This window comes from Dicentrarchus labrax, unplaced genomic scaffold (assembly GCF_905237075.1).
Source record: "Dicentrarchus labrax unplaced genomic scaffold, dlabrax2021, whole genome shotgun sequence".
In the NCBI taxonomy this organism is placed as follows: Eukaryota; Metazoa; Chordata; class Actinopteri; family Moronidae; genus Dicentrarchus; species Dicentrarchus labrax.
Genome location: NW_026136722.1, coordinates 8,041,112 through 8,063,087, shown reverse-complemented (window position 1 = coordinate 8,063,087; position 21,976 = coordinate 8,041,112). Strand labels below are relative to the sequence as shown.

Below are 21,976 nucleotides of genomic sequence, written 5' to 3'. Positions count from 1 at the left end.
CAAGAAAAAAGAAAGACATGACAGAAAAACTGAAAGTGTGTTGAATATATTATACTGTATACTTAACCAAAAAACTCCAGAATATATGGATAAACAAGCCATCTTTATACTGGTATTTCCAGAACATAGTATTCATCGTAAGTGTCCAATGAAGAAAGGCCCTTTTTCTTCTAAACTAATACAATCTTCTAAATCTAATTTCCAAAATGTTCATGCCAATTGTCTTGAAGTTTGAATGCTTTACAAGAAGGCGGATTTATATCTAGCATGGACTTATTTTTAAAATGAAATATCCAGCATGATGAACAGACTGATTTCACTGTTCAATAGTTTAGGTCCAGATTTTACATTCAAAGTGTTTATTTTATTGACACAATACATTTATGAGTCATGGGGAAAAAAACACAACCAACACACAATGAAAGTGAGTGGGAATGAAAAAATACAAGATGCACAGCAAGAGGGAGAAAAGGGAGGGGGAGTGACGTCCAAGTTGAGTGTGTAATTGTATTGAGACTATAGAACATAACTCAGCACGTCCATATGACAGGATGTATCGCTGCTGCAGATTCTCCACAGTGGACCGCGTCACAGCCAACGACAGACCAACGCACTTCTCTTAAATGTACATTAAATCAACAACCGATGTACTGTACAGTTAATTGTAAGGTGAATTGTACAGTGAATACACAACAACCCCTTGTTTTTCAAAGAAAGTGGGGCTGCTGCCAATCCTAGCTAATATGTGATTTATTCATCTGTAATTTTGTAAGATGCTTCCTACATCCCTAACCAAGGAGAATCAGACATCACCTTTGTTACCTTTAACAATAAAAAGGTAGCCCAGTCGCCAACCTGAGAACAGCAGGGGCTTGGTCCTCCACCCACACAGAGATCCTGTGGTTATAAAGACATTTCCACTGCCTTGGCACTACACTCCACTACTTGCTGCTGTGGGGTAAAGGTTGGGGATCACAGGAGAATTAAAAAAAATCTGGCTTTTCAGTGCACGGCAGGAAGTCCTAGATGGCCCTTAATCTGCCCACACCGAAGAAAACGTAAACTGAACAGGCAGAGAAATGGATAAAAATTAATGATCACAGGAGTTACACTTTCTCACCTTTCTAATGAATCCAAGAAGCCAAATGTTCTGCTGCTGAGCTGTACCCCACACATGTAACATTGTCACCTTTTGCAGCACAGATAAGAGCATATCACAATAATTGTCACAGAGGCTCAAGTATTTAACTTTGCATTCCTGCCTTAGAGAGGCAGTTCTCAGAGGTTCAGTTCTTGAGCTTAATGCATGCTTAACAAGCTATGTTTGCATATTCATATGCCTTGATTATCTCATAGTAATGAATGTTTCAGCTCAAATATTTCTGTACTGTCTGTCTTACTGTCCCATGTAATGAAAATCCAATACCCCACGTCTCCACAGTGTTATCAACAACTGCAAAAGCCATCATGCATCCATCACATGAAGAAGAGAGAGAAATCTGTGTATCAAGTGCTCTGGGGATTACCCCACTACAATGTTAGCTCAAAAAAGCAATGCATTCCATATGCACAGTACAAGAAAAGGCACTGTGTACATCCAAGAACATACATCTGTCAGTCCACTTCCATGATGCATTCATGGTCAGACTCCACTGACAAACAGTTCTGCAAAAAGATAGTTCAGCCTCTGCCCACATGCACATATTTTTAATCTGAAAATGTGGAATTTTAAATACATTGTCATTTAGAAAAAAGGTACATGAATTGTAATCTCAGTGCAATGTAATCATTTGTATACATGCATTTAAAAAACGACAGATTGCCCCAACATACGTAAGCATGAGCACAGCATGTTATCCAGATCCAGTAGGGCCGCACAATTAATCAAAATATTATTGAAATTGCAATATGGCCAAGTGCGATATCCAAATTGCAGAAGCAATATGCAAATCGCAAGAGCTGCAATGTTTTGTTTAAAGTAAAATGTGTGACAAAACAGCACAATAAAGTATTGTAGTGCTGTAGAGATGCCCTGGTCTACAAATCTTGTTCTTCAGATTTAAGAAAACATGTTTGTTTGATACAGACCCCCCAAAATGTCACATTTCACGCATGATTTTATTTTTTTATTTTTTTATGAAAATTAAATTTGAGATGCAAAAATAATGATTCCCAGACTAATCGCAATATGATGTTTTTACCACATAATGCAGAACACATATCCAGTCACATTCCCATCTCCCATGACCTGACTTTAAAACGTTAAACATATAAAGGAATAGGATGTTGCACACATGGCAGACAATATTCCAGCAGAGAATTAATTAAAGCTACAGATCTTCTCACTGCAGCATCACTCTGCAGAATGACACTCACCGACATGAGAAGACACAGAAGCCAGTACCTTGTCTGCACAATATCGGTAAGTAGGAGCACTGACGGGTCTATTGTCCCTATGTTGTGGGTGTATCATCATGCAGTCAGCTCCAGAATTGATCTTTTTCCAGTCACTGGGAAGTGTATATATGTAATATGTTTCTCAATACAAGCACCTTCACCTGTTTCATTCAGGTTTGAGAGTAATACGCTGTACTTTCAGACGACACACCCCACAGCTGTATTGTGAAGTGTTGTCATACTGTGGAGTGGCATTTACTTGTAATGATCTGAGCCAATCCAGTTTGATGAGGCACATTCTTCTTCTACTCAGTGTATAAGCTCACCACCTTCTAAAACAGACAGCAACAGTCTCCTGACACTGCTGATCAAGACTTCAGTGTCTGGCAGATTTCCATGAACTTAATTTTCGTCATCCAATGTTTCCTCTCTTTTTTTGCATTGTAGTTTATTGTTTGTTTTTTGTGTACAAGTGCCCGTCTGGCGATCTCACCTTTAATTTGACCTCAGTAATCCTTAAAACTCTACCGTTTTCATCTTTGTCTCCCTCACTCCTCACTCTTTCCTTTGCCTTTCTCCTCGTTAGCGGCCACAGTATCGGATGTCTCCAAGGAAATGTTATACTAGCAAAGACAGAAGCAACAGGGTGTTGATTACAGGGCATATATGCACCCTGACTGAATGTGGAAGCTTTATTTGAAAATCCACAGTAGCTGGTTGACTGTACAGCTTTGCAAAATGAGCAAAAAAATACAAAAGATAAAAGAAAGTGCTTCAAATAAACAAAATCTGAAAATATTTTAGTACAAACACTCATCGAACACTGAAACAAGAGGTGCTGTTGTCCAGCTGCCACACCTGTGTTCAATTTGGCTACTAATTGTTCTGTGAGCAGCTGTTGCAAACGGTGTTCGTTAAGACCTGCAGCGCCGATACAAACGACACAAAGGGCTTGCTTATAAGCCCAGAGGTCATAGGTTGTCCCAATGAGCATCAGACCATAGCTTCTGAGGAGTAAAGGGTGCTGTGTCTCAGCTAACAGCCATGGCTCTTGGACTCCTTTTGCAGTGAGTTTCTCAGCACTTTATTCTCTTAATTACCTTTTGAGCAGACTTTAATCAGATGTTGGTTTTTACTGCTCTCTTTTGCAGGGTTACCTCTATCTCTTTTCTGTTATTTGATGGTGGTGTTGGTGTACCGGCTATAAAAGGTAATGACTTTCTTATTTAATTAACACATTGGGGCCCACACATCTATTTTATTTAACTGCTAATTTTACAGGGTATGGATATCCATATAAATCTGACTCCAGTAACATGGTTGAAGAGGAAGTGATGACCTGGCCAACCTTTGATCAGAGTAACTGGCAGTCTTCAAACAACCCACCGGCTGGCAGTGTATACACAACCAACAAGAAGCCTGAATTTACGCAGTCAGCTTGGGCTCCATCTCGACAAAACCTGCCAAACACACCCAGTAGTCGTGAGGTAGAGAGACTTACTGATGGTCTGTCAAGACCCTGGGGACTGGAAACTGCTGACAAACCACTTTTATTTCCTCTAAAGCTGACTGATCCAGCCAAACCTCAGCCAGGTCCCGTCCAACCTCAATCAGCACCACTTGGTGTAGCCTCTACGTACAGTATGCCTTCCTCTCCAAGTGCTGGTGGCCCAACTTCCTACTATGCCCCATCCTCTACCTCTCCTGCTGCGCAGTCACCTAGCTTTGCTTCTTGGCAGCCTGAGCCAGATAGCAGTGGTTATGGTATGATTGGCTATAACGCTGGCTCCAGTGCAGATAGTGGCGCTAACGTTCCCCATCTTGTCTATGAGGAGGTTTTTCAATATCCTTCTAGTAACACTGAGCCCTCGAGTAATGGTGCCATCTCCAATGCTGCAGGAGGGTCTTCAATTAAATACAACTCCCCACTATTGCCCAGTTATCCACCTAATATAGTAGCCCAGCCTGCCTATCCATCTGGGATGCGGGGCTTCCCTGGAGGAGTGAGACCCAATATTGGTCAAACAGGCAAGCCACGTGATGAGATCTCTTCGCTTCCACAAAAAACAGTTATCAGGACCCAAAAAGTTGTTTCCCAGAGACTGACTGAACCAGTCCCTCCTTCACGCTACATTATCCAGTCCAGAAATGGCTACCAGCAACACCAGCATCACTTATCCAAATCCAGCTACTCGCCAGAATTTCCCCCTCTAATGCCTGTAAGGTCGAAGGCTGTAAAGGGTCCAGCACCAAGTCAACCAGCTGCACCTCAAGGTGTAAGTTACCCTCAAAGGTATGTCCACTACTTCAAACTTCAGTCTCTAAGTGTTTGAACAAATGTCATCAGAATGATTCCTAATCAATAAGGGTTTGTCTTCCAGAACCAAGTGATAACCAACATGGCTATTGTGGCAGGTAAATCTTTAAATTTATATTAACACTTCACAGTAATTTTCCCCTTGGGGATGAATAAAGTATCTAACGGTCCTGCAAACATTAACCTCTGCTTTCTTGCAGAACGACGCGTCCGCTGAAGAAAATAAAACTCTTTAATTTAAATGGTATTTGCTGCGTGGGACTTATTTCCATGTGTACGCTTAGATCTGCTTCCTCCATACAGTATTTGCTTATGGAACGATGAACCTACCGGTACTTGCAAATGCTTCACTTAAAAGCTGCATGTATGATGGCAGCAGTACTCAAGTTTTCAGTGAATCAAGGAGCTTTAATCTTTACAGATGTTTACTGTCTCATGGGTCAAACAAATGCTTTTGTCAGACTACACTGGTCTTACTCTGCCACTAACAAATGCACCATGTACACACATGCAAGTGGTTTACCTTGGCATTGAAATCCTTGTTTCCCAAATCCCCTGCAACAAAAAAACACCAGTGTCAAACATGTGTTTTCTGCCAAAGCAATATATAAAATCTTTCAATTATCTGGTTAATATCTCTAATTTGTCTTGAAGCTTCGTCTGTTTCAGTAAAATTAATCTCTAAGCAATAGATGTGCTTGTCAGAGGTATGGAAACTGTATAATAAAGCAAGATTTGAGGGACATGCTCGATCACACCAAGGCTGTAAACGTGAACATATTAAACTTACTGAAGAACCAAAAGCCTTGTTTACTAGATGCTCTAAAGATCTGACTCTGCCCTCAGAACTGATATGAAAGTGAGTTAAGGCTGTCTGCATCAGCTGTTTTAAACAGGTGTGCATAAATGATGCTTACCATATGAAGTCTGTACAATGGCTGCAGAACGTCGGCTGCTTGAAAAACCTCGCAGTAAATTTATGGTTTTTCACTTCATGCACATTTTTCTGCCGCAAAGCACCTTTGCGGGCGAATCGGTTCCCAACCCCAGCTGAGTCACTATAATGTAAAAGATGGTCAGCCATAGTGGGGAGGAAAAAAAACAACAAAAAATAAAAAAAATGACACAGCCACAACTTCGTGTTGTCCCGACTGGTTTCTGTGAGGGTCCTGGTCTCTTCACAAGCTCTTGACAAGTGGTGGTGGTTCTGCTAGGGTGCTCCTGACAGACCGCACGCCTCCCCTCTGCCCGGACCACAGCTGAGCGCTTCTTTTTCAAAGTGACGTCGGTGAAGTCTGCATTCACGTGCTGTGGGAATATTTAACTTCAGTTCCTGCGCACATTTAACGACACGACCGAGTTCACCAGAAGTGGTTTGGGGACGGTATTTAAACACGTGAAATGGCACGTCCCTCTAATGTTATGTATTTGTATTAAGTCGGGGTATTTAGTTTTTATTGTATGCATGAATATGTTTTTTTAACATTGAGTTTTTAGTGATGAATGAACCGAGGCGACATGTCCCTTCATCAGTTGTTGACCATACCACAAACTGAAGGGGTCGTGCGCCATCTTGTGGACTTGAACAACATTACGGGTTTTAGTTAAGCCTGAGAATCATGCCAGGTGTTAGAGAGACCGGTCGAAAGGCCGCAAAACAAGTCTTATTTGTCTACCTTTAATGTCGCTCACGCTGGGAATTAAAGTCTGTTTGTTTTTAATTTTTTTTTTTTAGCATAAACGGGGGTAATTAAAACGCTTTTATAAATCAGAACACAAATGTATTGTGCACTGGTGGGGATTTAAAAAAAAACAGTGCACCGTCTAATAAAACATAACAAGTTACGTCCTTAAAACAAACGGCAAACATGGAGAAAGTAAAAAAATAAATAAAACGATGTGCAGTTTCTATGGCAACAGGGGGACGCTGCGTGTCTACGGAAAGCGGATGTGGCGTAGCGTGTGGACGCTGGAGTTTTGAACCATTTTGAGCGGCGGAATCAGTGCTCAATGTAAGTGGCGTTTTAGTCCTTACTGTAACTTTTTCATCAACAGCGTGTCACGTTTAGTGTTGTTGGTCTGTTTCCGGAAGTCCGTATGAAACAATAACAAGCCCGCGAGGGTTTTACCGGTTGGCTTTTGCTAGCTCGTTTGCTAATATCGTAACTGCGCTACAGTCCATCAAGCGTCTGGGTTAGCTGACTTAGTTTGTAAACACTGCTCGTTATGGTTATTAGTAATCATGTTGTGTTGTGCAGACACTCCGCGACACGTTGTTATCCTACTTGTTTCATGTAACCAACGTTAGATTATCCTCTCTCCACCTGATTTGAGTGAACAGGTCAGCTATAAGCGCTCCTTGTAGCTAGCTAACATAGGCAACGCTAGCCGATAGACTAACTTCTGATACTTCTCATTCCTGTAACCATTTATTCATCCCCCTCAGATCACCATGAGCAGATACGACGACTCATGGGAAAGGCTGGACTCTGAATTTGACCATTTTCTACTGGATATGAAGCCATATGTCCTTAAACACCCCAACAAGACAGGTTGGATGTCATTTTATCTCTATTCACTTCACTAAATGCAAAATGCATAATAGTTTAAACATCACTGTAGAAAACTTAATTGCAGGCTATTTTGTGCTTTTCTTATACCATGCTAAACAAATTAATATGATTAGACCTCTCTGAGAAATGAACTGACAATTAACTGCTGTATCATAATTTGCCCTGTCCTTCTGTCTCTTCCTTTGACCCCAGAACGCCAGCGATGTGCCATATGGATAAAGAAGCTGTGTGACCCAGCCACATGTGGTTCAGGTCTGACAGGTCGTAAGAACCGCAACATGTATGCCCGTTTGCTCCTACACATGCTCAAAAGAGGGATCCTGGAGTTGCCTTTCACCAGCAAACCAGAGGCTGGCAGCCTCAAGACACTCCCTACTTACATGGTAACAGTGACTGCTTTATTAAATCGTATTTGCAATATTGCTGTGCTGCCATGTAGTAGTGACATAGTGGTTTCAAACCTTCATTTGTAGTATAATACAATGCAAAAAGGCTGTCATAGTCAAGTTTAAATGAAGAGATATTTTTTTAGAAGCAACAGACTCACAGTTACAAAAAAGTATTGCAGTTTGAATATAACGCATTCGAAACTCATTAGATAGCATTGCAATGGGTTGCATATAACTAATAAATTAACTAAATCTTCATCTCCTGTCTTTAAATTTTAATTCCTAGTCCATCTACTTTGATGAGCCACAAACTGGTTGGCCTGTGGAGCACAGCAATGCAGGTCTGCCTGACTGGGTGACAGGAGAGCTGGGTGGCTGTGATGACAGTTTGACTCGCAGTCTGCTTAAGGACAGAACCAGTTCCACACCTGTCGCAGCTCATCACAGGTACTAGTCCACTGTACATTACACTAAATATATATTGCTTCACCTTTAAAAATGTACCTAAACAAAACTTGGCAATGACATCTGACTTTTTTCCCCTTCAAACCTTTATACATAAACATGGTAACATGGTCAGGCTCTCAGCTTTATAGATTTAATCATTATTATGTACTGGCGTATGGTAATGCACAAAAACTTAACCTGGCTCCAGATTTTAAAGTATGATGGCCGGATGTGTACATTGGTCTACAATTTATTTAAATTCACTGTATATCACAATATTTATGGGATCTAATATTATCTGTCTTCACCAGTGATTAATCTTTATATTTATGTTTTATATTTACCTTAACTTTTCAATACTGTATGCATGCTTTGTTTTTTCTGGAGCAGAAAGCTGCTGTGTAAATTGTTAAGTGCACCAATAATGTGGATTGAGGGTTTGACTCAGTGTTTGAGATATAATTTATCTGTCAGAACTTCCATATCTTTTTAATAGTGTGTTTGGTGCTTCACACAACTGTTTGCATCACGCTGCCTCCTTTCTAGAAAAATTAGCTAATATAATGATGTGAGGAACTTGATCTTACTTTTAAATTCAAATGGAAATGGATGGTGATTTCCATGTACAGTGTATTGGCAATATAACTTTCCTAGGTAGAAGCATATCATACTCGCATTTGACAAACACTGAGAGGTTCTGGCACCCCTCACTTTTGAAATGCATCCCATTTTACAGTCAAATATTATTTTTATATGTTCCTGCACAAATAGAGTTTATTGAAAACACAGCTCTCCCGTTTTTCCAGCTGGTGACTTAAGTTTTCTAATAAGAATACTGACGAGGAATCCTTTTGGTCAACATATAGCAGATAATATATTTATCCAAGCATTCTGTTTGGTGTTCTTTTATCAGACTGGAAACACTGAACTTGGCTGTGAAGCTGGATATACACAGCTTTCGAGACCGATCACCCGTCATATTTGTTCAGCAGCACTATCTGAAAAGCCAAAGACGTTGCCAAGTTCTTGCATCAGTCTGCATGAGCTGTCCATTCTGACTTTTCAAAGAGATGCACTTCAAAACAGCATGAGAGGATGAGGAACCTCTCATATTCTCTATCCATCTTTCACTTATTCTCCTCTTTACACTTTACCCAATTGTTAAACCTGAGGTCTAACCTCCACAGAGTAGAGAGGAAAGCAGAGAGTATGGCTTGGAAGCTCATTAGCTTGTTCTCAGCTAAACGCCCAAAACATAAATGTAGGTTTTTTGGATTTGGAAATGTGCTGTTTAAATAAAACACTGTGACTGGAAGCCCATGTGCTACTCTTGCACACACACACACATGAATACGCGCATGTTTGGGAACAATTAAAACATGCCTCACTAAATCATCAGTCATCCTAGTTTGCTCAGGGATATTTCCTCTGACTCCAGGCAGTTCATGGGCTTGACAAAGTGATGTTAGTAATGGCTCAGGGTTTTTCATTCCAATTAACAAGGAAAGGCAAGTCAGAGCCCAGTGGCTTGATATACTCATTAGCATAATAAAAAAGAGAGCACTGTATGTAAGTGTAAGTGTGGTAAAGAGAGCTTAATATCCACCAGGGCACTGTGTAAGAATGAGTACAGGCCCTCTGCTGCCACATGTAATTGAAATCGTACTGTTGGGGTTGTAGAATATTTGATCGTTAGAAAATGATCATTAAGAGTTGTTTATTTCTGTAATGTGATGGGTCAGTTAATTAAATTCATCATAGCCTGTTGTTGCCTGATAGAGTTTATTTTCTATGACTTGATGTCTAGCATTGAGGTATATTTACTTGATTACTGACCGGTTTGCACAAGAGATGCTATGACTTACATTACAATTGGTTTGAAACAGTGGCTACCCTCAATAAGGCACTGCCCTTCCTCCCATCTGCTATAAAGGATGTGGATAGAGAGGGGTTGTGGGGAGCAGACTGCTGAGTACCATAGTGTCTGATTGGGATAAGACCATGAAAGACGCTCAGATCAGAGGCTAACGTCCTGATGGAGAAAATTAGCTTGGCCAAGAGTCCTTTTATGTGTCTCTCTCATTTAGATAAGATTAAATGGAGGGAACTCGTCTGACTCCCTCCCTATGATGTGGCAACGTTTGATCTCTGTCTCACTTGCCATTAGTCAGGTGATGGGCAGGGCTTCTTTTAGCTTGTGAAACTGTTGGGTCTAATTCAAGTTTTAAGATCTAAAGGCAAAGTTGGGATGATTTTGTGATATCTTGAGATGTTTACTTCTGTTTCACACAGAAGTTGATGTGCTATAGTGTGTGTGTGTGTGTGTGTGTGTGTGTGTGTGTGTGTGTGTGTGTGTGTGTGTGTGTGCGTGTGCGTGTGTTTAAGAGATACATCATCTAACCTCATTAGTCCAAAATGCCCTGAGCAAATTCCACCGTGTGTTCCACTATTACTGTGCTTCTCCTAATTTAGCCACAAGATGGAGCCACTGCTTTGTGTATAGCACCCATTCAGGCAGAGGAATGCTGTGGGAAAGCAAGTGCAGTCAGTGAGGGTCAAGAGATCATACAAAACAGCTTTTGTGATTAGCCGACATGTCCACTCTATCTTCTTATACATTCACCTTATGTTCAAAGGAGACAGATAATGATAAAGACTCAAGGGAGAAAATGGCGGGTGTGGGTGGGTCCTGACATGTTAACTTAGTAATCAGCACAGCTGGAGTCAGGTTCACTGATAGGTTTAGTTGTGGTTTAATCACTTTGGATGTGACTCTATTCTCCATTTTCAACAGCTTTTCTTTTAGGCCTTATTATTATTAATTCTTCTGACTTCTGTCTTCTATCTGTGTGCTTTTCATCCACATATGAAATCTTTTAACCCTCCCTCCCTCACCTTTTTTTTTTTTTTTTTGGTAAGTGTGACATTAACATTGTCCCTGCAGTTGCAGTAGTCAGCCATTGAGGCTGGTGTAAACGCCTCACGTCTCACTCACAGGCCAGAGTGCTCCCACTGATCTTGCCCCCAGGTGGTGTTGGGTTATGGTGGAGGGTGTGCAAGGGCAGAAGGATGTTTGTGTCCCAAGGTCAGACTGCTTTCCTGAGGGTGCCCGATCCTGAGACCCGGGGCCGCTGGCTCTGCACCTGGAGGTCAGGCTGGGGTATGGATGTCAGGCTGCTTTAATCAGCCAAGCTGCAGCTTCTGAGGCTCTACATGGTGTTCTCATTTTCTTCTGTGTGTGTGCGCGTGTGCTTGTGTGTGTGTGTAGCTCTGGCCTGACTTGCCACTGCTTTGATCTCTGGGCCTCAGACTCCAGACACATCTGATTCAATTATCCTCATCCACCTGTTGACTTAGAGGCCCAAGATTGCAAAGCTTGGCCCCCTTATCCAAGTTTCATGGCTGCATGTGTTTGTGCATGTGCATGCAGGTGTGTGTGTGTGTGTGTGTGTGTGTGTGTGTGTGTGTGTCTGTGTCTGTGTCTGTGTGTCTGTGTCTGTGTGTCTGTGCGCGCGGGCACACAGACAAACCAGTATGTGACAGAGAGGGAGTGAGTGAGTAAACGAAAGCTGAAGTCTGCAGGGTTTTATTTGACATTTTTAATCGTAACTAATTATAAATTAGTGAAACAATATTACATTGCCAACAGTATTAGTGCAATTTCAGTTATATAGGCACATCTTCTGCCCCATAGAGGTACTGTATACATGCCCCAGTTGTTACAGGCTTGTGTTTGTGTTGATGGTGCTCAGGTCAATTCATGCATTTATAACCCACACTTGGCACATCACTGAGAGACTTCCTGGTATGTAAATGGTCATCCCACCACTCCATGAGATCAACCACCCATGTACAGAAGCACAGTGTAATTATTACATTAGGTATACAAAGCTCCAGAAGATGAGTAATTTTTCCGGCCACTGAACACTCTTAAAATAATTAACCATGAAAATAAACAACCAACTTGGCTCAATTAAAACCTAGCCCCCCCCGAGGTGTTCATCCTGAGCATCTAAAACGTTGGTGCATTGGTACCTAGACAGTACCTACCTACCTCTTCTACAGAGTCTGCCATGTTTCTACAGTAGCCCAGAACAGAAAAAACAAACCGGTCCTACATGCCTCGAAGGTTGAGCTGCATTAAAATGTTTGCAATCTGCAACTTCACCGCTAGATGCCACTGAATCCTGTACTTAATTACGTGACAAAGAAAATGATTAGTTTGTTTCAGCTAAGCTTCCTTTAATTAGGATGTTTCATTGAGCTCTTTTTACGAGAGAGTCTAGATACTAGATACAAACAATCTGCATGTAACTTTTAAAGATTTTGCAGCAACTAAAAGTAAAATCACACAGTAGTGCCTTTAATAGACATCCTTTATCAATATACCAAGCAAATTAATACAAAATATTACTGCACTGTCTATACCATTAAATATAATAGTCTTTAAACAGTACCTAGAGCCTTTACAACCAACAATGGATTAAATTTTTTTAAAGAATGCCATGCTTCTGTTTTTGTAGTTAGTAATTTGAAATAAGTATGAGGTAGAATACCTATATAAACTGTGATTAGTATAAGTATTAATATTGTGTTGGTGTACGCATGTTCCCTTAAGTTAGGGGATTTAAGGTAAAACATCCAAATTAAAAGGTGACTCTGCTCGCACAGATATGCTTCCTGTTCTATATTCAGCAGTCTTTCCAGAAACCTCACAGCGATAGTGATTTTCCTCCATGAGATAACACTGCCTGTGACAAATGAGGTTCAAAATTCTCAATACCAGGAATGCTTAAAAAATTACATGGGAGTAAAAGATCCCCCATAGGCTCCACGTATTGGAGTGTGAAACTGTGCCCTCTAGAACGCAATTTGATATCTTTATTAGATGACAGCCATTTTTTCCCCCCTTCATTGTTGTCGTACATCTTCCCGTCTTCTCTAACATCTTCATTCAATTAGCATTAGTGGTCTATTAGTGCCTCATGTGCCTGCCTTTAATGAGATAGTGAGCTAAGTTATGCCTGTGTGTGTGTGTGTGTGTGTGTGAGAGAGAGAGAGAGGGAGAGAGAGAGCATAGTGAGAATGAGAAGTGTTTGTGAGCCAGTGATTATAAGCAGTTTCCCTGTTAAGCTCCTTGTTTAAACCATGATGGACATGATGAGAGACAATGATTGAGGTGTATGATTATAAAAGAATTGTACAAGCCATAGACTGGTGGGCTGTCCATGGAAACAAACTGATGTATAGCAGAGACGTTTATTGTTCAGATGGGATGAAATGCAGACCACAAACCATGCAACCAATGCCAGATGTTGATCTGTGTAAATAGTGAGGCAGGCTGCCTACGCAAGCACATTCATATGCAAACACAGGGACAAGAGCAGACTCCAGAGACATGCATACAGCAGGTTAACTTCTCACACTTTACTTTCTGTTTCTCTCTCTTTTCCAGGAGAAGGCTGTATGAGGAAAAGCCCTCATCCCGACCCATGTCCTCAAGTCCCCTCAAACAGTCAGCCAGACATGATGCCAGGATGGTTAGTCCATCGCCATATTTCATACTGTCAACCTCTGGACTTCCCTAGCATACATTTCTTAGGATTCGACATTGAGTTTTTAGATTTAGAGATTGCTGCAAGGTAGCTGTGATGACACATTGAAATATTAACAGCAACCCTGCTGGTGCCAGTACAAATAGTAGCCACAGTGTTTTGCTTTCTTCTTTAATGTGGACCAATTTGGAAATTCCTGAACTCATTTCCCCATGAAGTCGGAGGAAATTCCCTGAACTCATAAGTTGCTGGTTCAAGCAACAAAAATGGAGCTAATGGTTGTGATCACAAGACATTTGACAGTAACATACACTCAGCTGCCAATTTATTAGGTGTGCATGGCTGAAACTTACTGTTATGAAAGCTGTAATGTTCAGTTTTGTTGAAATTGTTGTAGAAAGGTGTTGAGTAATTTTTTGGGTCGTTTAGGAGGCTGTTGTCTGCTGTTTCTAAATTGCATTGCATTATACTTGAGAGGTATTTTCTGTTATCTAACCTTACTGTTATAAAGTTGTATATTGTAAGTATAATACAACAAAATTTTACAGCACCAGAAGCTACAGCCTTCAAAATTATCATAAAGTTGAATCAACGCCTCTATAAAACAGTTTAAAACAGAATATCTTAACCTTCATGAAGGTAGAATTTATTGCAGGGCTGTTGTATTAGACTACATTAGTTTTGGTTAGGTGTACCTAATAGTGGCAACTAAGTGTATTTAGGCAGAATTCTCCAGGGGAAATTTGTAAGTCCTCATTAATAGAACTCAACTGTTACAGTAACATTAAATATTCATATGATTTTTTTAGTGATACGAAAAACTACAACTACAAAAAGCAACAACAAAGTTTAAGCTTTGAAAAAGAAATCTGTCATGTCAAATAACCAAAACTGTGTGCTCATGTACTGTAGGACCCCATTTCTAAGAAGCTGATTGAGAAACATGTTGTCAGGGCCTTTAATGTCTTGCTCTCATCAGACTGGCATTAATCTACTGTGTGTGTGTGTGTGTGTGTGTGTGTGTGTGTTCATAGTACAAGCCAATGCACAGGTGATTGGCACAACTGCTAGTACGTCTGTGGCCAGAAACATTTGAGGCCATTCATACTTATCAGTGTTTAACACAATGCGTTGAATTCCTGGTGTGATACAGAGACTGCAACACGCTGCTTTGAACAGCCAGTGACCCGCATACTCAGCATTCCTAGATATTGAAATGAAACGTTTACTCTGTTTGTTCGAGGGTGAGGCTCTGGGACCTTAATGCCTTTTTAATCAGAAGGGGCATTTAATCCTGAGCTATTCCATTCAGCGATTTCTCTGTGTCAGTGCAGTTCCGCTGAGGTACACCCAAGGTCTACACTCCACCAGATCCTAATCAAATTCAACAACATCTCTCCTTTCCCTATCGCTCTCTCAACTTTATTAGATATTTCCCCTATTTCAACCTTGCTGCCCAACCCCCGACTTGAGTAAACTGATCTTGTATCAACAGAACCCCTGGAAGCATTCGAATTATACTGTATAAAACAAATCCGGAGGCCCGTTGTAACAAAAGGCTGGGGAAAACAAAAATGACAGGCAGTGTAGCTGCATATGCCGCTCTTGTGGAATTTACTGCGTGACGGAAATGATGTGGAACTGCCAAACATCTGGAGTGCTGTATGTGAGAGGGAGGAGAGTGAGGGAGCAAAGGGTGGAGAGATGGAGATAACGAGGGAGTAGTGTGCTGTTAGTATGGGAGGAGAACACATGTGGGTGTACTGTATGTCTGTAAGCATTAAAAAACCCCTTTGTTGTTGCCAAGGGAGGAATTATATTGTGTCAAAATGAAAACCTCCATCACTGTCTGCTGTTTGCTTCCTCAGGCCAAACTGCCAATCAAAGAGATCATTTAAATTCCTTCCTCCAATTTTTAACCCCCCCCCACACACACACACACACACACACACACACACACACACACACACACACACACACCTTTTAATTTCCATTTTGTTTCTGCTGTTTGCACACTCCTTCACTCCCCTTTTCCTCCTCAGGTGGATGGGGGGCTGAAGGCAGATATGTCTCCCGATGACAGTGACCTGGAGGCTCGTCTCAACAGCTGGAACCTGGGGGTGAGTCCAGGGGCATGCCTTGAGCTTCTTGGTTACATGCAGCTGTCAACATGCCGCAGCTCATCCACGGTGACAGTGTATCTGAATACCTGAGCTCACAACTGAATCTAAATCAATAGTGCAATGATGTTGCGTTTGCTGTATTGCTTACGCGCTGCTGAACAAAGGGTGTAAAAACCCCTTCACCCATGTCCTCTTGAAACCACTTCCTTTAGGCAGCTCACTGCTGTTGTAGGACGTGAGGGTAGGATGAGGAATGGGTTGTGTAAACTGAGCATTTGAAGATGTGTGCACCTCTCTTATCTTCTCTGTTTGGAGTGCACCAGGCCAGGGTTTGATAAGCACTCTGCCCTCATGTCTTTTATTCCCTTATTTATTCCCTATCTCCTCACCTGCATGACCCTGCTTTTTTCTTTCTCATTTGCTTGTCTCCTCTGTCCTTTCTCCCTCATTACTCACACAGTGATGTTTTCTCCTGAACAGGCCCTCACATTCTGTTTTTTTCTGTCTCCTAACTATCTCTCTCTGTTCTACCATCCTATCTTTTGCTCCCTCTCGCACTTTCTCCCTCTGTCTGTCCACCTATCTCTCCCTGACTCTCTCCCTCTCTCGTTCAATACTAGGGTAATCTGAGGTATCATCAGCAGACGTGAAGCCTCGCACTGCTCCACTCTGCACTTCTCTGTGTTGAGACGCTGATAAGAGGCATTGCTTGGCAACGCTCCCCCAAGCCTGCATCTTTCAAATCAACAGATGTTCTTTCACACACACAGACGCACACACACACACACACACACACACACACACACACACACACACACACACACACACACGCACACACACAAACCTTCAAGTTTACAGAAGTTTTATAGATGCACTGCTTCAAAGCTCCTGGCTCCTATGAAATTTCAGCACAGCCAAGCATCACTCTTATCTAGAGCATCTTTAGCTTTGCTTTAGATGTTCTGAAGCAGTCCATATCGGTTTGTTCATTTCACCTCTAATGTAATAAAGTCGGTGTAGTAAGTATGGTGGCCATACTGGACAGTAGACAGCAGATTGATTCAGACTCAGATAGGCGATCCTTTAAGAGACAGAAAGCCTGAGTCAGCCGGACCACCATTTGTGTAATCTTTCAGTTAGTCTATAGCTTGTGTGCTAGAGCAACAGAGTTATCTCTAAAGGGAGTTGAGTGTTACAGTAGAGTTAGCTGCAGCATACATTGACGTGCCTGTAAAGAAAACAAAAGCATGCAAACAAGAAAAAATTGCGTAATAAAACAGGCTTATTTTTCCATACAACACAGAATTCAATGGTAGTCCCTGCCACTTGGCCGTCCATTGTCTGTGGTCAGGTGGGTGTGCTGATGGCTTGCTCAACACTAGTCTGAAACTAGGAAGCCATCAATCACCCTGTGTTTGTTTGGCTGGAGAGCCAGGCCTTGTGATGTGGAGTGTTGTTCCTCTTCTGCGTCTGTCCATCCATCCACGTCAGGTTCCAATGACACAGGACGCCGTGCCAGCTGTGAGCCTGGACAAACATTGCGCACACAGGAGCATGTGTGTGGGCATACAGAAAAAGAGTGTGCGCACGCAGGCATATGTGTGCACCAAGTCCAAGTTTAGTATCGCACTGTGCCAGCATTACACCACAGCATTTAGTCTACATGTCTTCCTTGCCCTGTGGGCCGTGCTCAATCAAATCTGATGACTGGCTGTCTGTGGGTATAAAAAGAAATCCCATTCTTGTTTTCAGCCTGGGCACTAGTTTAGAAGGATATTGATTGATTCATCACTTGGTAAATATGGATTTTTTTTCTTTTTTTTTTAAGCAGTGCCAAATTTAAGTAGCAATTCATCACACATCATGGCACGCACCAGTGATGCTGCTCTGCACTGACTATACTGAGTGGTCTGTTCTTGTGCATGTGTCTTTTTTGTGTGCGCATGCATTAGAGTTTATAATAAAGCTGATTGTGTTTCAGCCGGATGTCTCCTTTTGTTGAGGGCTTACAGTATGTCAGCTAACAAAATGCCTGACCTGTTTTTACCTGCAACACACAGGCTTAGTCAGGAGGCAGAGCTACTTTCATCTATTTCACCTGTCACTGGCTCACCCTGAAGCAACAGATTGTGACTTTATCCTTGTACAGTAGCTGTAACTATTTTAGTCCCAAGCTCTGAGGTTCTTTCAGGCCATGTTCTCTCATCTCCCATTCATTCTGGGTTAGCTTCATGCGGGTTGTGCCACCTCACTGCATCAAATCCTTTTATTTATTTATTTATTTATTTCACGACTGAATGAGTCCCACGCTACCCTCCTTCCCCTCCACCTCCGACGGCTCTTCCTCCTTGTTCTCCTTCTTCATCCCCATGTTGAAGAGATTAGGAAGAGAACTGTTTACTGGGCGTCATTGCTGTCATCTCCAAAGTCAGTTCTGCTGCTTTGAAAGGCCGTGATCTTGCCACTAGTTGGCAGCCCCTACAGACAGCCTCAGTACATGAGAGGGAAACGCTGTAAGATAGCGCGGGTTCACGAGAAAATAATGGGGTCATAAACTAACGTCAAATAGCAGGTTGTCAACACACTGATTTATTTTTTGCAGTTTGTGTCACAGTTAGTGAGCTGTACTTATGCAATACTGCAGAGTCACATGGACTGTGACCCTTTTTACGTTCAGGTGGTTCAGCGGGTCCTTTTTTCCATCTCTTGTGTTTCATATTATAATCAAAGAACATGCTGTGTCAGTGTTTGGCAGGGATATATACACATTTGTCTCCATCTGATGGTAAACGGACCGGGGATAGCTTACAGATTAGTGGTCCTGAGTGTTGACAAAAGGACAGTGTCGGGACAGCAAAGAGGGGCTGAGAGCGGAAACAGAGCCGGCCACACACACAATGCCTTAGCCCGACTCATTCTGTCTTTCTAAACAGACAAGAGTTGACGGAAGAGACTCCAGCCACAGAACCAGGCTTTTGATGTGCTCCCCGCATTGTTTATGACAAACTGAGGGCGGAGGTTAGATTCTGGTAGTGGTAAAGCTTTGTTAAGAGAGGAAGAAGATGAAAAGAGGTCTAAAGTTTTTCTATTTACTCTTTCAGATTGAAAACCCTAGATATTTGCGAGAGAAGCCCATTCCCTTGTCCCCGGTAAGTTTTCAAGGGGTCCCTTGTGGTTTATTTATTGTCACATTGACAAAACTGCTGTCTTTGAACTTGCTTGTATCTCCTCTTTATCTCTGTAGATTTTCAAGTCAAGCTTTGGAAGGAACAGCACCATGGCTGATGATCAGGGCCCGCAGCTTGTACACAAGGAGGTATGTACCACAGTAAGAGACTTTAGCAAACCCCAACAGTACCCGAGAGCTTCTATGTGCAATAAATATAATAATTCTGATTTCATCTTTTTGTATATCCAATGGCAGTACATGATATTAAAGAGACTGCCCTTTACAGTATATCCTAAATCCTTGCTACTCACAATTCAGTATGCTCAGCATTTGTATAGACGCAAGTGTTGAACATGTACAGGGGTTAAAGCTCCCTTGACTGCTTTATGGCATTAGACGCCCCCACAGCCATGTACATACATCTTCATGCATAGTTTGTATTGTTGAAATGGCCGAGGCGAGCGTTCCTCTTAGAAGACAAAAATAATGCCGGCTCGCAGTGATGACAGTTTTTTCCTTATGTGGATTTAAGCTGAAAATCCCATCCTGAAAGCATGCTTTGATGTCCCCTCTGCCCCTCCCCACCTCTCCCGAACCACCACTCATTCTCCCCACCATCCGCCTTTACCCGCACTGTTAAATATAAAACTGAGCATGACTTGGCTGTAATAGCCGTGGCTTTTCATGTCTGCTCAGGGAAAAGCGCTCCAGTCAGTAAGGCAAAAGAAAGAAAGGCGAAAGGAAGAAACACACAGAGATCCTGCTTATTGACCTGTCATAACAAAGATCTGTTTGTGACTGCGAAAAGAGGATTCACATGCGTGGACACACTCCCCATACACGTCCACTACCTGTGGGCTGATATTGAATGTAGCAACACCAATACGAAAACATTAAAGCAACGTCCCATGCTGTTTGATCCTGCTTCAGACTAGCTGACTGGCTACATACAGCTGTGTGTGGTGGGAATATAAATATATCACATCTTAGAAGACCATATTAAACCTCTAAACCAACTTAACTTTGATAAACACGGAGTTACCAGTTTATTACACCAGTACAATCTACAGTAATTAACCCAGTTCAATAGCCCTGCAATAAATTGTATTGTTAACTTATAATGATTAGTTTATGCTAACATTGAGTCAGATGGTTGTTAATACAACTCTACGGTCATTTTTGAGGCTGTAAGTAATAATATTTATATATTTTATTGACTTATAATGATACATTTTTAGGAGGGAAGCTGTTGGAAACTGAAAGGGCCTGTTGTTTTCACTCATGCCAGAGTGCTCTCAATATGCGAACCAGTTTAGGAAAGTCACAGAAACATTAGAAGGGACACATTGGGGAAATAAGAGGAAATGGTGCAGAACTGGAGTTTTTTTCCCCATGGTGCTTAGGTTTGTACCATTTGCCTACTATAGCCATATATCTGCTGCAATTCTGTTGTATTCCTCCTTATACAGAGGTTAGTTTTTTAATAGAATGGAAATAAAGCTGTCTGGAAAATGTGAGTGAAAATCCACACACTGAAAGAAAGATTATTGAAATATATAGTGTGTGTGTTGTGGCCTTACCTTCTGTTCTTACAAAGCTTGTAGAAGTCTGCCAACAGACTGTGAACAAGCTAGCAGAACGACTGGAGGGATGGTTGGTGGCTTGGTCCTCTCCCTTTGTTCCAGAGTAAAATTTGTCAACAACTACTGGATGAATTGACATGACATTTTGTACAAATGCTCATGGTCCCCTGAGGATGAATCCTAACGTCTTAAGTGACCCCTTGCCTTTTTTCTGGAACCACAAGCAGGTCAAACGTTGCATTGCTTATCCTGTGAAATATCTAACATCAAATGGACAGATTAGCACAAAATTTGGTACATACACTGATAATTCCAAGACCATGTATCCAAATGTATCCTGTAACCCATCCAACAATCCAGCTGTCAGATGGTTTGTCATAAATTATACTACACACATTCATGCCCCCCTAGCTGCGCAACGTACAGTAACAGATCATCAATATACAATTTATACTTTCCTAAGCTGCTAACACAGCTGGAGCATGCAGCATGTGCTTGGAGCCACTGTTTACACGTTATTGTTCCTCAGTGTGGATGCTCACAATGATATTGGTATTGTTCTTGGTGATGACAGCCCTTTAGCCTTCTTCTTACTGTTTAGCAGGACTTTGGGTCCAGGACATGTTTTTTCTTCCCGGTTAAGCAGTACCTTCTCTCCAACTCTACTGCACTGTCCCAATGCATCTCTGATTCCCAGTGTAAAGTTCTGGGAATTCCCTTTTGGCTATACTCTCTGCCCTGTAAAAGTGGAATCATAATAGGTCTGTGGTTTATGACATGCTAGTGTAAAGCCCCCACTTTTATTTAGGTTTTATCATTTAAGATGCCCTCACGGATCATGTGTCTTGAGTCACCATTAGCAATTAAATGAGTGTTAGGTGGATTTTGAGAACTCTGAACCTCACAGGATACAGCTGTGACCACACACACACACCCACACACAGTACTTCCCTATAGAAGTAACTCAAGTCACCAATCCCACCTTAACCATATCATCCTCAATAGCAACGTTAAGCTTTCCTGCAGAACTATGGAAGCCCCTCCCAACCCTGCTATTGCGTGGCTGTCTAGGCCCAGTCTAGTGACATCATTTCCCTTTAATCCCCAAAGCCTAGTTGAAAATTTACCCAGGTTTAAAGAGTTACACATGCCACATGTCATTAAGCTAGCGACAGCTTAACGAACATCTCAGCTTTCACACCAAACTCATCCTCCCACTAAGCTACCGACAGCATTGATAAGAATGCTGACTGCTCTTTTCCTATGGAACAATGAGTGGCAGCTAAGAAACTTCACCGCAAGCTGACATTGCTTTGAGTCACTTAGCTTATACAGTGTGTTTGCTTATGGGTGAGTTGTGGAAAATGGTCTCGCAGGAGCAGCAAAGTCCTGCTAATCCTGCAGCACACCCTAGCACTGCTCA

At 41.8% G+C, this 21,976-nt stretch overlaps 3 protein-coding genes across 9 annotated transcripts in view; 2 read left to right on the top strand and 1 right to left on the bottom strand.

Annotated features, from left to right (window-relative positions):
* prkcab (protein kinase C, alpha, b) overlaps positions 1–6,010 on the bottom strand; it is a 104,349-nt gene extending 98,339 nt beyond the window's left edge. Inside the window, exons 1-2 of one of the 2 annotated variants that reach the window (XM_051388856.1) lie at positions 5,632–6,010; positions 5,238–5,269 (exon numbers count right to left, since the gene is read on the bottom strand). In XM_051388856.1, the coding sequence (XP_051244816.1) occupies positions 5,238–5,269; positions 5,632–5,798 (199 nt within the window). In that variant the 5' untranslated portion in view covers positions 5,799–6,010. The remainder of the gene's footprint in view (positions 1–5,237; positions 5,270–5,631) is intronic. The other variant, XM_051388857.1, reaches the window with a different exon arrangement.
* On the top strand, positions 3,221–4,958 carry LOC127356839 (lipoma-preferred partner homolog). Of its 2 annotated transcripts, XM_051388865.1 has the most exons (5): positions 3,221–3,464; positions 3,549–3,607; positions 3,679–4,690; positions 4,779–4,812; positions 4,915–4,958. In XM_051388865.1, exons 1-4 carry the CDS (start codon positions 3,442–3,444, stop codon positions 4,786–4,788), a joined length of 1,104 nt encoding a protein of 367 aa, XP_051244825.1. In that variant the 5' UTR covers positions 3,221–3,441; the 3' UTR covers positions 4,789–4,812; positions 4,915–4,958. The 2 variants fall into 2 exon arrangements, with proteins under 2 accessions (XP_051244825.1, XP_051244824.1); XM_051388864.1 differs by having other exon boundaries at positions 3,221–3,607.
* A 609-nt stretch (positions 6,011–6,619) lies between the features above and the next one.
* Positions 6,620–21,976, top strand: part of cep112 (centrosomal protein 112) — a 112,980-nt gene continuing 97,623 nt past the window's right edge. For 3 of the 5 annotated variants that reach the window (XR_007882067.1, XM_051388853.1, XM_051388851.1), the window contains exons 1-8: positions 6,620–6,726; positions 7,161–7,266; positions 7,480–7,670; positions 7,963–8,123; positions 13,579–13,663; positions 15,721–15,798; positions 18,903–18,950; positions 19,046–19,117. Coding sequence is in view for 4 of the 5 variants with exons in the window: in XM_051388853.1 (XP_051244813.1) it covers positions 7,167–7,266; positions 7,480–7,670; positions 7,963–8,123; positions 13,579–13,663; positions 15,721–15,798; positions 18,903–18,950; positions 19,046–19,117 (735 nt within the window). In the remaining variant the exon portion in view is untranslated. Of the gene's footprint in view, positions 6,727–6,828; positions 7,056–7,160; positions 7,267–7,479; positions 7,671–7,962; positions 8,124–13,578; positions 13,664–15,720; positions 15,799–18,902; positions 18,951–19,045; positions 19,118–21,976 lie in introns of those variants that run through there. The other 2 variants (XM_051388852.1, XM_051388854.1) reach the window with 2 other exon arrangements.

Coding starts and splice junctions, on each gene's coding strand:
- LOC127356839 (XM_051388864.1), top strand. CDS start 3,520: ATGTTGGTTTTTACTGCTCTCTTTTGCAGGGTTACCTCTATCTCTTTT. Junction 3,608..3,678: donor TGGTGTACCGGCTATAAAAG/GTAATGACTTTC, acceptor CTAATTTTACAG/GGTATGGATATCCATATAAA.